Genomic DNA, 14677 nt, shown 5'->3' on the forward strand with positions numbered 1-14677 from the left:
CCCCCCCCCCCCCCCTTCTCTCTCTCTCTTTCAAACATTCTGTCAAGACAGGAGAGCAACCAAACCCCCCGCTAATATTCTTACGAACAAAGTATCATCGAGACGTACTCCAAGACGGTCATCGTCCTGGTCGCCTTCTTCATCACCACGTCGGGCTGGTGGGCCTGGAACGGGTTCCTCTCGGGCATCTACCCGCCCGGCGTGTCGCCGTACGCGGTGCGCAACGGCTTCGCCGAGACGTTTGGCGCCGACCCGGTCTGGTGGCTCACGGCGCTGGCGGTGCTGGGCGTCCTGACGATCGCCGAGACGTCGTTCAAGGTGCTCCGGCGGAACATCGTCGCCACGGGCGGGGGCTCGTGGAAGGCGCTGAGGAGGGCGCTGGTCTGTTGCTGCGGCCGTTGGGGCGGCGGCGCGCGGGGGAGGAGCAGGCGCCGGAGCGGTGTGGCGGCGGCGGCGGCGGCGCCGGAGGAGGAGGAGGAGAGCGCGGCGGATCTGGACCTGGGGATGTGGCAGGAGATGGAGCAGGATCCCATGGTGCGGGAGCGGCTGCGGCAGATCCTCAGGGCGGAGGAGGAGGAGGAGGAGGAGGCCGAGGGCCTGGTCGGGTGCGAGGAGGCGGAGGAGGATGGCGCCGTGGTTGTGGTCGGCGACGAGGAGGGCGGGAGGGTCTCGGTCAGGGCTGTGTGATGAATGGAAAGCATGGGAACGACTCATATGTGACTTGATTGATTTGGGACTGGGTTGGCACATTGGGTTACTGCATTTTCTCTCTCTTTTTTTTTTTTTATTTGCTTTGACTGACTGATACAAGATACCCATTTCCGTGGCTAGCTACATACATTAGACTGCCTGGGGTGCTGATGAATTGACGAATAGACTTTGATCTACAGTACTGTTCAATTGCAGGTGTATGAGGATTCGTGATGTGAAGATTGCAACTTGCTTGGGAGGTAGAACCGTGGTCCAGGAGTGACCCACTTCGGGTTTGCCTAGTCTGCATATAACGACTTAAGGGAGGACCTCCCACATCCGAATCGGGCAGCCAGCTTCCGGTACGGTACCATTCCGATATGGTGTAGTGGCTAACATCCGGCACTCTCACTGCCGAGCCCGGGGTTCGATTCCCCGTATCGGAGAGTTTCTTTTTTTGCACGTCCTATCAACATTTTTGCTGTGAATGTTTGGCTGTCTGGACTGATGACATCAGTTTGGATTTCGCGTACGGTTTGATATTATCCTTACTTTTTTCTTCTTTCGTTAAGTTTGATATGTCTTGTACAAGTGTTGGGGACGGCCAAGTACGCGCTCTTCACATTTGTCTGCGCGTCGTCAGTCGACTTACTTACTGCTGGCACCCGGCCTGATGTTGTCGAGACTCGCATGTGCACTTGTCACCAGATGGCCATTTTGAGGTATCGATCTATTTACTTTCTGTGGCTAAAAGTTCTCCAACAGTGTCCCGACATTCTTCTCTCGGGCCAAATCCATCAGTGCCTTGCCGATCGACAGGTCCATGACACCGGTGCCCACACTCTTGTACACCACCAAGCCTTTCTGCAGCCAGCTGCTCAAACCCGCATCGCCCTTGCTCTCCTTGTCATGCAGCAGCTTGCCGACCTCGACCATCTTCTCAGGGCTGATGTCCGCCTTGACCAGCTCGCCAGCTTCTTGCAGACACCCGGACCGGCTGTCGACAACGACGAACCCGCCATCGTGGCCCTGCCCAGCCAGCACTCCCTTGGGGTCGACCAACACCTTGAAGAACTCGGGGTCGATCTCCTGCATGTCCAGGCGGTACGACCCAATCATGCTGATGTACCGGCTCTTGGCCCGGCCCTGCTCGGAGGTGAGGTAGGACGCCGGGAACAGCGGCGAAGTGGCCGGCGTGGTGCAGAAGATAGCGTCCGCCTCCCGCACCAGCGCCTCGATCGCGGCGTCCCGGTCGCCCCGCGCGTCGTCAAAGACGTCGAGCTCCGCGCTCGAGCCCCACCTGGCCAAGCCGCCGCCGCCGCCGCCCGCGTCGGCCAGGATGCCGTCGACGAGCGCCCTGGTCCGCGCCCGCGACCGGTTGACGACGGTGATGCGCTTGATGTCCGGGCCCCGCAGCAGCAGCGCCAGCCGGATGTGCCACGCGGCCTGCTTGCCGGCGCCGAAGACGACGACGCTGTCCGTCCGCTCTCGGTAGCGGTACAGCAGCATCGAGCCCAGGGACGTGCGGAAGGCCGTCAGCTCCGCCGCGTTGAGCACGCCGACCGCCTGGCCCGTGGCGTCGCACAGCGTCAGGACGCTCTTGAGCCCCGGTGGTGGCGGCTTGGACTTGGACTTGGACTCGCCGTCGTCCGTGGATTGCTTCTGGTCCTTCTTGGGGGCCGAGGGCGCCACGCCGACGATCTTGGTGCCGATGAGGTCTGGGGTGGTGGCGGGCATGAACAGGCTGACCTGGGCCTCGGCGCCCTCGCCGCCGCGCGACACGGCGGCCCGGTGCGGCTGGTACTGCTGCTCGTCGTGTAGCGAGTAGCTGGTTAGGGCGCCGCCGAGCACGCCGAGCAGGGTCAGGGCGTCGGCGCGGGAGAGGCCCGAGAGCAGCTGCCCGATGTCGGCGTCGGAGAGGACGGTGAACGTCATGTTCTCTGGCGTCTCGAATGATTGCAGCGTCCTCAGATTTATGCTGACAATCCTTTACTCTCGGATCGATCTTGTTCTGGAACTTTTTCTGTCTGGTCGCTTGAATCAATCAATTTCGTGACCTGCTTCTTGTTATCAATGGTGTCGAGGCTGCGAAAGCGGGACATCGCGCCTCGGTAGGTGGGTACCGACTCACGTCACTCGGCTGGGCCGATACAACCCGCAATTTTTGGAGCAAGTCTGGCCGAACAGCGGCGTGGGAGGTCGAGACCGAAAAGAGAACATCCTGGATTGTGAAGCCATTAATATACCGGTTGTTTCCTAGACAGGGTCGCAGGCAAGGCTCCAGTAGATCTGTCCGCTCCAAACCGGGATAAAGCAAAGGAACTGTGTGTTAGTTACTCCGTGGCCATGCTCCGCCACAGTAGGTCAACAGCCAAGAAGCGAGCTGAGCATGACGGACTACGAGAGTACTATGTAGTGAAACAAGCACCGCGATGACTACTTCATGATGCACGGTTGTATTACTACTAGCCTAGTATAAAAATTGCAAACATGCCTTCATAAGCCAATATCGACCATGCTTTTCTATCAGTAGGCATTGAATTGGGCCCGCACGATCAGATGCTAACCTACCCGGGAGAGTCTGGGGAGATTTCTTTCTAAAGCTATTCCTTACTGGATATCGACACAATAAAGTCCAGATTCAACTCCTGGGTTTTTGTGTGAAGAAAGCACAGTGGGACTTGGTCACAATGTATGTGCAACTAGCACCCAAGTGCCTCGCCTTAAATAGCGTTCCAGTTTTAGAGACCAGTAGAAATACACATCTCACATCTCACCCAGTCATACCAAGGTTGGAATTGTCACGATAGTTTCTGGAACACAGAAAGCTCGTCCACCAGGCCGCAGAGCGTCGTGGCCGCTGTTCCCTGTCCTCCGGCATGCCTGTTACATGAGAGATCAAAGGCCCTAGAGGCACTGAATTCTGGGCTTCTCTAGAACGACTAAGCACCGTGGGCAATGGCAAAGGAGGAGGTACGTCAGGAATTCGTACACGCGCAACCTCTGACAACTCGACAACAGCTGCCTCAGCCTCACTGCACCGTTGCTTTCTTCCACTTGCAGCGTTTTGTAACGTGGTCGGTTTCATGGCAATTGAAGCACCTGACAACGTGCGCCTCGGCGCAGAAGGAGATCTGCATACGGCCTCGGGGGAGTGACGCGTGTCGAGAGCTTGTCGAATTTTCGTGGAAGAGGCTACCTCTACTAGTTGCTCCAGTAGGACAGGTATTTCGCCGGATTGGAGGCGACAAGTGGAGATGTCAAGTTCTAGCCTTTCTGTGAGGGGCAGCCATTGCCCCGTTCTAACCCTTTGAGGTCTAGAGCATCCTTCAACTTGTCGGTACAGCAGATAACAGCTTCCAAAGTTAGGGGAAGGGACCTTACTATATCCATGCATCCGGTCTGGCTTCCGTTGACCAGCCATCTTTGCCTCTACCCCGCAAGACCCCCAGTGCTGGAACTTCGCACCACAACCGGACAAGACCCGATGTCCGATGTCTTTGAAATCGAATCCCAGCTCAAACCCGGCCCCCCCGTGCTTCACACATGGAAACACCTCCGGATCCCCAGAAGCAACGGCAGCACCGGATCGCCGGCCGTGAGCGGAAGCGAGTCGCCCGGGCGTATGTGGTGTCCTGCAAGACTACTTTTCAGACAGATCTAACAAGAACCTCACAGCTGTGACGTATGTCGCCGGCAAAAGGAGAAATGCGACGGCGGCGTGCCCTGCCGCCGATGTACCCGCATCGGCCACAGATGCGAGTTCTCTGGCCGGGCCGTCAGCCAAGTGACCGTTGATGCACCTGCTGCTGCATTCGACTTCGCTTCGGAGCCGGTTCCACAAGTCGTCCCTAGGTAAGCGAGAACTTTATGCCGCCCATGTCTACCTATGTCCCCAGACCTCAGGCAGGTCCGGCAGTGTTACTCAGATCTCGGAGGAGGACGTCCTAACGGCTTGTCGTGAAGGTCTCATTCCGCTTCAGCCTCTGCATCTGCTGAACGGAGCCCTGCAGCGTTGCCACAACGAGTGGCGTACTTGGAGAAGATTGTCCAGCGCTATGTCGGCGACATCAGCTTCGACTCGGAGTCTCTCCGGAGCCTGGCCGAGAATATCGACAGAGAAAGGTCCCCGCCCCGGCTGCCGCTGGCGACCAACGACTCATCAAACAGCTCCGATGCCGTTGGCGTTGACAAGGAGAACTTCACTATCGAGCCACTGGATAACAATATCACACGTAAGTGCTTCTCCTTCTGGGCCTGGCTCCTCCGGACCTATGACCTGCGGCTGGAAACTAATGTTGATTAGACTACTCCGGCGAGTTCTCCCATTGGAACTTTTCCATGAGGATAAAGCAATGGATCGAACAAAGCGTCCCCAAGGAAGCACCCAACTCGACTAATTATAAAGAGTATTACCGCGCCGAGGACCTACAGTCTCCCTCCAACATTACCACTTCTCTGTCCTCCCTTCCTCCCAAATTCGTGGCAAGCTTTCTCTTTCACTCGTTCTTCAAGCATGCAGAGGCAAACTACTGGTACGTCGAGAAAGAGTGGCTCGCGGATAGGTTTGACGCTGTGTACGAGAATGCTGGGTCACTGTCTCGTCGAGATGTGGGAGCGGTGTGCATGATCTTCATGGTGCTCGCCATTGGCACGCAGTATGCTTATCTCGAGTCGGACGCTGAACAGCTTGGAGACCCTCGCGCTCATGATCAGGCTGGCTCGGAGCTGTTCTCCGAGGACACCGTCGGGATCATGTTCTATCAGCAAGCATGTCGGCTGCTGCCAGACGTCATTACGATATCCTCACTGGAGAGCGTCCAGGCTTGTATGCTGATCGGCATCTACACCTTGCCGCTCGATGCGGCAGGGCTCTCCTACATCTACCTGAATCTGGCAGTGAGGCTTGCTATTCAGAACGGGATGCACAGGAAGTACCCAGGGGAAGGGCTAGATCCTAGCATCCGCGAGACGAGGAATCGTGTCTGGTGGACAGTCTACACAATTGAGAGGTACGCGACTTCCCATCCCAATTCCGACTCGATTACTGGAGGCAGAGTCAGGCCATCACAGAACTAAATGGGAGTTAGGCGAGTGGGTATATTCCACGGAAGACCGTTATCTATCTCAGCAGCCGATGTAGATGCAGACCTGCCTGTTGATAGACCAGACATCTGGCCGTCGACATCAGTTCACGCCGCGCACTTCCTCGCGACCTTGCATCTGAACCAGGTACTCAGTAAAATGTCACACGAGATGTAGGCCACCAATCATATCCGTGCTATCTGACGTCTACTGACCCCAGAACTGCCCCAGATCAATACTCAGAACATGCTCAAAGAACGAGATTTCGAACGGACTGGGACGGCTCATCGAGCTACACCGCGAGCTCGTCTCCTGGTGGGAGGCCTTACCAGATCATACATTCTCCAAGGAGCTCACGTCGCAGTCAACAATCACTCGGATGGGCATGCATCTACAGTTGGAGTATTATCTGATCCACATCTTCGTCGGCCGAGCCTTTATCTTCCTCCGAGACTCCTCTCGAAGCAGCAGCAGCAGCAGCAGCAGCGCATCGCCGTCAAGTAAGAGCCATCCACGCTCCATTCTAGTCAACGACTGCATCAAGGCTTCGATGGCGGTAGTGGACATATGCCGACACCTCCGAGCCAGCATCGGCCTCTCGCGCGCGTCCTACACAGAGTTCAGCGCTTGCCGGGCCGCCCTGCTGGTCATCACGACGCAGTGCCTGCAGAAGAAGACGGACCGGTTCCGCAGGGCGTTGCGGGATGGGCTGTCGATGCTCAAGGAGATGTCGGTAGGGGGCGAGTCGGCGCGGACCGAGGTGTCGCTGATCGAGGCCTTTGAGCGGGTGATCGCCAAGTTGGACTCGGTCGCGGCGGAGGGGAAAGCCGACTCGGCGTACTCCCGGTTCAAGAAGTGGGAGCAGTTGTGGAAGAGCGACCCTGCGGCGATGGAGATGATGGGCGACCGGCCACACGATATCCCAATGCCCATGGCCCCCCAACCAGCTGGGTCATGGAGGGCCGCCGAGGGGCCGCCTCACAGGCTGGGTACCGTGCCGATGCCCTCGTACACGCCGTTCTTCGGCATGGACGGGAACTTTGCGCCGTTCCCTCAAACCTTGGACGAGTTCTCGTCATTCCTTGGGTACAGCTTCGGACCCAGCCCTGATAGTACAGACACTGCCGGAAATAGGAGCAACTGGCTAGGACCATAGCCAATACCAAGTACTACGGTATTCGAATCGATGGGACAAGTCACATCTGGAATAGATCCCAAAATAGGAGAGAACAGGCTAATTACTTGTCTCCATTGTGCACCGCTACCATTTTTCTCTCGATACTGGCGCCTGAGCGATTCACTCTTCCGTCAATGCATCTATTAAACCGCACTGTCGGGATGCGCATCCAAGGGCCTCGTCATGAGGGGCCCTGCCACGACAGCTCAAGTCTTCAGCCACACACAACACCGCTCTCCTACTGCTTAAAAGTTGCAATGATCTTGTCTGCCATGGCGGGGAGTGTATCCGCAACCACATCCATCTCTCCGAAGATCTCAGGCAGCGCTTCACCCTCCAAGGCAGTGCAATAAGCAGCTTTGAATCTAGAGAAAGGGGGTCAGATCATTATCGAGACTTGGCAAAAGAAAAGTATCCACTCGGGAGGGAAGGCACTCACCCAACAGTCTTGGCCGTCGACGCGTCCCACAGGTGTGCGGCCGCAAACCACGGCGGACGCCCGTCGGCGGAGAGCTTCGAGAGAATGGGCGCGTAGGCCTCGGGTGTTGGCTTGGCCAGCCCGGCCGTGTCACACGACAGCAGATTCTCGGACGGCATGTCGACGCCGCCCCGAGAGAAGTAGCCTCCCACGCGGGCAAGGTCTCCCGCGGTGAAGCAGTAGACGGTGAAGCCGGCCGCTCGCAGCTTGCTGATGCACTCGGCCGCGCCCTCTCGCAAGCTCAACTTCTTCCACTCGCCGATCAGGAAGGAGACGTCGTCTGAGCTCGCGAACGCGTGCGGGTCTTCAACGCCGGCGTAGTGGAGGCAGCGGTAGAACAAGGCCTCGAAGACCTTGAAGAAGACGACGTAGCGCCCGGACATGGACAGGTACGTGTACTCGCGCTCGGCCACCTCCAGCCAGCAGCATCCAAGGAGCTTCGGCTGGATGCCTCTGGCGCGGAGTTTCTCGCCCAACCGCTCGTCGATGGCCTCGAAGAGGTGCTCGTAGGTCACGAGCGTGCCGACGACGTCGAAGACAATGTTCTTAGTGGCAGCCATGGCGCAAAGGGGATGGTGTGGAGGAGGCTGCGACGAAAGGGTGGGTGTGCAGAATAGGTAGGGAGGGGGTTAATGGAGTGTGTGGTTGGTGCCAGGGCAATGGGAAGGCTGGACGGGGTTTCTCGAACCAGACAAGGTCTTGGGGTTAATAAGGGGAACTTTCGCTAGTAATACAAATGTGCAAGCAGCACTCTCTCTCTCGCACTAGATGGATTTTCTGTTCCTCCCCCGCACCAACCAGTGGAGGGGGCGGTTCCTAAGCCGGTTCTGGCCAAAATTTGTGACCGGATGCCCGGATGTGGGCTTCTAGCTCCCACCGGCATTTGGTAGTGGGTCAGTACCCCAAGATCTGGCGACCACTACCATTACGATAAGCACAGCAGTCCCCTGGACTGTTCTTCAGGTGGGCGCTTCGCAGTATATTATTGATCTCGGATTGGGATAATCTCCGGGTTAGTGGGAGACAGCCTTCCCAATGTTCATCACGCCCCCAGCACTGGCACTAACCCCGGTGGAAACCCCGGCACCGGCAAGAACTACAACACCGGGACGCCGGCACAGGCACTTTAACCGGGTCTTATCATGCGGGACCCAAGATCAAGAGATAGGAGCCAGAGAAGGCTTCCTAGAGTAGAGCGAGTAATCCCAAGGACCAAGGGATCCTCGTAGGGCCGTTCATTGGACGCCTCTTGACCGATTCTTAATCGCCTGGGCCCAGACCTGTAGCTCGACCAAGGGCCAGTCGCTCTCGGATGACAAGCGCTCCACCGAAATTACACGGCCAGCATTAGTCAGTCCAGCCTGACATCGATTGAGCAGTCGATTCTCTGCTATGTCGCCAGGGGCTGACGAACGCGAAAAGAAGTATGTTGTTGTATCGTCCCCAAAGCGCGGGCGCTGTGTACGTTGCGGCTTACACATGCATAGGAAGATCCGGAATCGGCTGTCCCAACGAGCCTTCCGCCGCAGACGAGATGAATACGTCAAGGAGCTGCTGAGCCGTGCGGAAGCTTCTCAGAGGCCCGACACCGAGAGAATCGTGGCTCTTGAACAAGAGAATGGTCTCCTGCGCAGACGTCTCACCGAAGTCCAGTCTCGTCTCGAGGGCCTTCAGGGGACCCTCCAGATGATCACCGACTCCATTTCAAAGACTCGCACTCAGACTTTGTCTCGAACGATCGAAGAGGAATCTTCAGAAAAGTCGGGAACATCAGAGCAGTCAGCGGGACCCAGGACAACCATCCGTCACGCCCAGCCAGTCGAACCTAGAACGCAACCACTGCTGTGCCCCTTTACTTGCTTGGATCAGGATAGCCTCTTGTCCGCGGAAAAGACTGTGGGCAGCGCCTTGGTGACTGACGCCGTGTTCGAATTTCCCAATGAATCATCACTTGTCTTCGCGGATGAGTCCACCGTCGATCATGGCACAGCGGACCTGGAGTGGATAATGTCGCCCCTGAAAGCCCAGCAGATTCCAAATATCTGGACTCTTAATTATGAAACGGGCAGCCAATCTTGTTTTAACGCCATGGCTTACGGCCGTTGTTCAGCATCCATCTCCGGGTCACAATGGACACAGTCTAATTCACCCTTCTCAGATCACATTATGGTTCTCAGACAGCTTCTACAGGCCAAGCTTAACAAGCCGAGACTAGCCACCAAAAATGATTGTCGGTCGTAAGTCAGAGGCTGCATTTCCTTTTGACTCTTTGGGAATGGGAAAAGGACTAGTCCTTGCTCATATTATTTGCCCTAGCGTTTATCAATTCGTTTCGGCGGTTTTGGCCATGTTCAACAGCATTACCCGGCCGGACGTCATGAACTGGTACGCAAAGACGCGGTTCTTTCACATCATAGAACTCGTAACGTGGCAGATGTTTCCGTGCGACTCAACCTACCTGAGAGTACACAAACACTATCGCCCGACCGCGCTCCAAACCAGGCTGCAGTCTCAGTACCCCTGCGTCATCGACTGGATTCCTTTCTCGTCCATTCGAGACAGACTCATCCAGCTGCACGCAGCCCATCCCTGCATCGACCAGATATTCTGTGATGCAGTGAGCGCGTACGTTGTCGAGGCAAGCCTATCGGACCTGGTCATGGGGGCGCAGCCAACAAAGGTCTACATTCGGGTCACCGATCTGATCGCGAGCATGTCTTCTCTCGAGGAGCAAAATCACGAAAGCTGTCTCGTCCCCATGCTTCCCGCGCCCGACGTCAAGACCTTCTTCTCGTCACCCGAGTACGCCCGTGTCGTGTTCAAGCATCTGAAGATGGACTGCGGAGCGTCGTACTACAAGATCGATCCCATCTTCTTCAGCAAATACCCCGAGTTGTGCGACCCCAGAGACGACATCATCGCATCGGGCATCCCGCTGAGACCGCAAACGCAGACTACTCTGACGTATCCTAGCCATCTTGATGCGTCTACTGTCGCGACGTACCGGAGCTTCATAAATTTCTCTCTGGACGCTGTTGTGGAAATCTGTAAAGTAGAGCTGTAATGGGACTGTCTTTTGGTCTACGTGTGGAATGTACTCTCCTAGGTTGGGGCTCTATGACTTGAAATGAAATAAATATACAATGGCTACCTTAGGCACGGTTGCGCAGGTCGAATTCGAGTATCCTCCCTCGCATGCATCATATCAAACTGGCTGACCACCTCTAAAGCTTCTTCTCATATGAACACTTCACTCACTCAAAGAGACTGCATACCAGCATCGAGGCTCCTAGAGATAACGTAGATAGTTCGTTCCAGCGAGGATATGTATTCTTATTTCTCTATTGCCTCAGGGGAACTCTTGCATAAATATTGAAGCAGGTTTAATGTAGACTACCTATTGTCTCTTGAAATGCTCGAACGCCAGCGCGTGCACGGATACAGGCATGGCTATAGCTTTGCTCCTTGCCTCCTCTGGGCATCTTTCCAGCTCTCCAGTATCGAATTCCTGGGATTGTCCAACCTCGCCTGGGTGGCCTCGTATATCTTTGGGATACCCGTGTCTTGGAAGCTCAGCTGGTCCAAAATCATCGATGCCACGCCTTTCGCGGACAAGAAGATCTGCGGCATCCCGTGTCCGTTGAAGCCGGCAAGCATGAATTGATTTTGCCTTCCTGGAACGACACCGATATGAGGTAGTCCGTCAGATGAGTAGCCCATGACTGGCCGTAATGTTAGCGAACTGGGACACAGAATAGGTGGAATGGGAATCCGTCATGTCCACTCACTTCCAGTCCACACCTTGGACGTGTACGCGCCGCTGTCTTCCCACCCGTGGAACACGCGCTGCATATATCCATCGAAGTGAGTCTTCGCCAAATCGATCAGCTTGTCGTCGTTGACATTGTCGTACCAGCTCTGCAGGTCATGGTAGTACACAGAGCGCGCGCCTCCGACAATGATGCTGCCGTCAAGTCTCGGCACCAAGTACTCGTACTCGGTGTCTGACCAGCGGATCAAGTATGAGTTGCGCAGCAGAGGAGCGTCAGCCTTTCCGGGCTTGATATGGCTGCAGATGCCCCGCACGGGTACGATCTTGTCGGCGAACTCGGGCAGTATCGATGACGTGTAGCCGTTGGTCGCGTACACGATCTTCTTTGCGCGGATCACCCCCCGAGGAGTTGTAAGTGCCAGATAGCCGTCCTCATCGGGTGTCACGGCGGCTGCTGTGACAGGCGTGTGCGTCTGCAGGTTCACACCGGCGTCGACGGCCTTGGAAAGCAGGGCGAGAATGAGCTTGTACGGCCACATGTGGGCGGCAGTGTAGGAAAAGCAGGCCTTGGCCCCCTTCACGCCTGACAACTAGGTTTGTTGTCAGTGCCATGCTGCCATAGATAATACCGCTACGTCTTAAACTGGCACTCGACTTACTCGTTCCGCCTCGGCGCCTTGGGCAAAGTATACATCGTCCATCACCGAAACATTGTTCTTCTTAAGCAGGTCGACTCCAGCTTTTATCCGGTCACTGATGGCCTCAGACATCAATGCATCGACGGCCCGGGTGTAGACGAAGTCGCAATCAATGCCCTCTTGTTCAATGACCTTCTTCACGGCGGTAAGATTCTTTGCCTCGAATTCCGCGTACTTGGCGACTTCCTGGATGCCGTAGGTAGAGGCAAGACTCCCGGGTCGATTGTAGGGATCTGGTTTGAGATGCCCGCCTAAAGGGTATCATTATCAGAGCCCTGCAGAAATTGGAGTCATGTACAGGCAACCCGGCTTACCATTGCGTCCAGTAGCCCCGGAGCATGCTTGTCGAGCTTCGAGAATGACGATTTTGGGCGGCGAGACACCACGGGTTTTGCAGTGGTCAAGAATGTGATAGACCGTGGCGACACCGGCATACCCAGCCCCGATAACCACGATGTCTGCTGTGGTGGGAAGCTCAGGAGTAGAGCGGTGGTTGTCCAGTGGGTGCGGGGCCGACCTCCAAAAGGAAGCCGTGGCGTCCTGGACAGGAAGCGGGGAACGGGGCATGGCTTGGGGGAGAGGACGGCACCTTAGGTTCGTTGGGGGCAAATACACAAGCAGGCAACGCGAGCATGCTACTCCGAGATAAGACGCGCTGGGTGCAGAGCTGAGTGTGCCTGTTATAAGGTAGCAGGAATGGATAAATATGTTTGTGTGTTCCGCTTTCGGCTTAGATGCTCATTCCCCACGGATGGGCTTGTGCCTCGACGCCATGTTAGGGTCTAGGAGATGGTACGAGATGAGACGAGATTGCATCCAGTGTGAGCCGGCCGGACCGGATCAGCTGCGGGGTGCGGGGTCAGTAGTACTCATAGGTAGCCGGGCCAAGTACTAGGTCCTTTGTCTACGTATGCAGATAAGCTTCCGGTTCCGGTTGTGGGGACCGGGTGAGCAGCCCCTGATAGCCAAGAAATCCCGGCCCGCAGACTACCACTTGACACCCCGCAGATCTGGGGTAATGCTCAGCGCTCACATGACTTGCCGCTATCAAACCTTACGGGCAACCGTCGCCAAGTCTGCTTAGACCAGAGGAGGGGGAGAAGAGATAGGCCTCGTAATGATAGAGGGAGTATTGACCTAGTACTTATACAGCCCAGATGCCGGTTGATCTTCTGCTTCCTGGCTTCATGTCCCATCGCAAGCGACTCCTCCCTGATAGAGACCATGGCGACTCCTTCACAGACAAACCCCGACGATAACAAAGTCCCTCAGGAGACCACATTGGGCACCAGCATCAGCCATGCCTACGATGGTGAGGTCCTTGGGGAAATTGACGAGGCGTATCTACGTGCTCCGAAGTTCTCAAAATTCTACAGGGGTGTCTTGTTCCAGATGATCCTCTTTGGCGCGTAAGTCACAATTGATTTCCCACACCATCCTCAGAGGTCTTGTCTATGCCATGCCAAGATACTAAAATGCGTCTTTAAATACAGCCTTTCGTTTGTTGGCCCGGCCATGTCTGACGCCATCTCCAACCTTGGAGGTGGTGGACTCTCCACACCATACCTTGCAAACTTGGCAAACGGACTCCAATACGCGGCTGGATGTTTGCTCACGCTCTTCGGCGGTCCCTTGATCAACAAGTTTGGTATCAAATGGTCCTGCATCGTTGCAGCAGTGGCGATGCCTCTTGCTGGCTCTGCCTTCTATGTCAGCGCTAGGTACCATGTTGACTGGTATCTCCTCACCGCAAGGGTGGGTGGTTCTCGATCCGCGCATACTGATTAGTTTCCACAACTAACAATACCATAGGTGATCGGAGGGTTCGCATCAGGCTTCCTCTATGTTGCTGAGACGACCGCTATGTTATCATACCCCAAGGCAAACGACAGGGGCTTCTATTTGGGTAGGCCAACCACCGATCCCTTGGACGAAGATGCATGTTGACGATATGGTCTTTAGGTATCTGGTCTGCCATGCGAAACTCGGGCAGCGTTATTGGCGGCGCCATCAACTTTTCCAACAACCACTCCCAGGCTAATTCAGGAGGCATTGCCTGGTCTACGTACCTCATCTTTGTTGGATTCGGTGAGTCTCGTCATCCAGATGCAAGCCAGAGTGGCCGTGGTCAACGCGTCTAACCGTGGGAACACACACACAAACAGAATGCACTGGTTTGATATGGGCTTTCCTCTTATCACCCTCCAAGCGCGTGCGACGTTCGGATGGTTCCGTAATCCCCATGCCGGGGAGGCTCAGCTGGAGGCAGGAGCTTTTCGCACTATGGAAACACTTGCAGCGCAGAAAGGTCGGCATCCCTTTCTCTCCAAGAGAACCCTCTACTGCTCCCCATATCAAGGACTAATCATCATTGCAGACTTGGCTCATGTCAGTGCCCGCCTTCTACTCGTTCTTCATGGGCGGAACCATGAGTACCTACCTCACGCTACATTTTTCGGTGCGGGCGCGCGCACTGTCGTCTCTGGTTACGCGTGAGTGCATTCGATACCGAACCTGTCCATAGAACCTCCAAATCTCTAATATTTTCTCCCTTAGCGAGTGTCACTATCCTCATGGTCATTGCGTACGGCAGGCTTTTGGATCTGACACGCTGGTCCCAAACTAGACGAGCATGGATTTCTTTCGCCTTATGGGTCATCCCTCAGGCAGCCGGATTCATCTGGATCGGAATAGAGTACAGCAAGTTTGGGACCGGAAAGGTAGCGCTGGACTATGAGGAGTATGCAATATTTCACCAACCCCCCCCCCCCCCACCC

The 14677-nt window shown here is 55.8% G+C and overlaps 7 protein-coding genes across 7 annotated transcripts; 3 read left to right on the top strand and 4 right to left on the bottom strand.

Moving 5' to 3' along the window:
* On the bottom strand, positions 1–714 carry E0L32_012400 (uncharacterized protein; the record flags this gene model as incomplete). The annotated part of the gene is made up of 1 exon (XM_031135237.1): positions 109–714. A coding segment is annotated over one exon (606 nt), but the record flags the coding sequence as incomplete, so codon positions are not given.
* A 723-nt stretch (positions 715–1437) lies between these two features.
* Positions 1438–2625, bottom strand: E0L32_012401 (uncharacterized protein; the record flags this gene model as incomplete). The annotated part of the gene is made up of 1 exon (XM_031135238.1): positions 1438–2625. The coding sequence occupies one exon, from the start codon at positions 2623–2625 to the stop codon at positions 1438–1440; it is 1188 nt and encodes a 395-aa protein (XP_030998317.1).
* Positions 2626–4236: 1611 nt separating this feature from the next.
* E0L32_012402 (uncharacterized protein) lies at positions 4237–6931 on the top strand (the record flags this gene model as incomplete). Its single annotated transcript, XM_031135239.1, has 5 exons — positions 4237–4313; positions 4369–4545; positions 4657–4925; positions 4997–5702; positions 6019–6931. 5 exons carry the CDS (start codon positions 4237–4239, stop codon positions 6929–6931), a joined length of 2142 nt encoding a protein of 713 aa, XP_030998318.1.
* Positions 6932–7190: 259 nt separating this feature from the next.
* Positions 7191–7990, bottom strand: E0L32_012403 (uncharacterized protein; the record flags this gene model as incomplete). Its single annotated transcript, XM_031135240.1, has 2 exons — positions 7191–7317; positions 7392–7990. 2 exons carry the CDS (start codon positions 7988–7990, stop codon positions 7191–7193), a joined length of 726 nt encoding a protein of 241 aa, XP_030998319.1.
* An 832-nt stretch (positions 7991–8822) lies between these two features.
* Positions 8823–10494, top strand: E0L32_012404 (uncharacterized protein; the record flags this gene model as incomplete). The annotated part of the gene is made up of 3 exons (XM_031135241.1): positions 8823–8854; positions 8918–9667; positions 9747–10494. The coding sequence occupies 3 exons, from the start codon at positions 8823–8825 to the stop codon at positions 10492–10494; spliced, it is 1530 nt and encodes a 509-aa protein (XP_030998320.1).
* Positions 10495–10880: 386 nt separating this feature from the next.
* Positions 10881–12467, bottom strand: E0L32_012405 (uncharacterized protein; the record flags this gene model as incomplete). The annotated part of the gene is made up of 4 exons (XM_031135242.1): positions 10881–11152; positions 11219–11792; positions 11862–12151; positions 12215–12467. 4 exons carry the CDS (start codon positions 12465–12467, stop codon positions 10881–10883), a joined length of 1389 nt encoding a protein of 462 aa, XP_030998321.1.
* Positions 12468–13124: 657 nt separating this feature from the next.
* On the top strand, positions 13125–14041 carry E0L32_012406 (uncharacterized protein; the record flags this gene model as incomplete). Its single annotated transcript, XM_031135243.1, has 4 exons — positions 13125–13309; positions 13394–13655; positions 13713–13806; positions 13863–14041. 4 exons carry the CDS (start codon positions 13125–13127, stop codon positions 14039–14041), a joined length of 720 nt encoding a protein of 239 aa, XP_030998322.1.
* Positions 14042–14677: the final 636 nt, after the last annotated feature.

This window comes from Thyridium curvatum (assembly GCF_004353045.1).
Source record: "Thyridium curvatum strain D216 chromosome Unknown NODE_170_length_14677_cov_77.655601, whole genome shotgun sequence".
In the NCBI taxonomy this organism is placed as follows: Eukaryota; Fungi; Ascomycota; class Sordariomycetes; order Thyridiales; family Thyridiaceae; genus Thyridium; species Thyridium curvatum.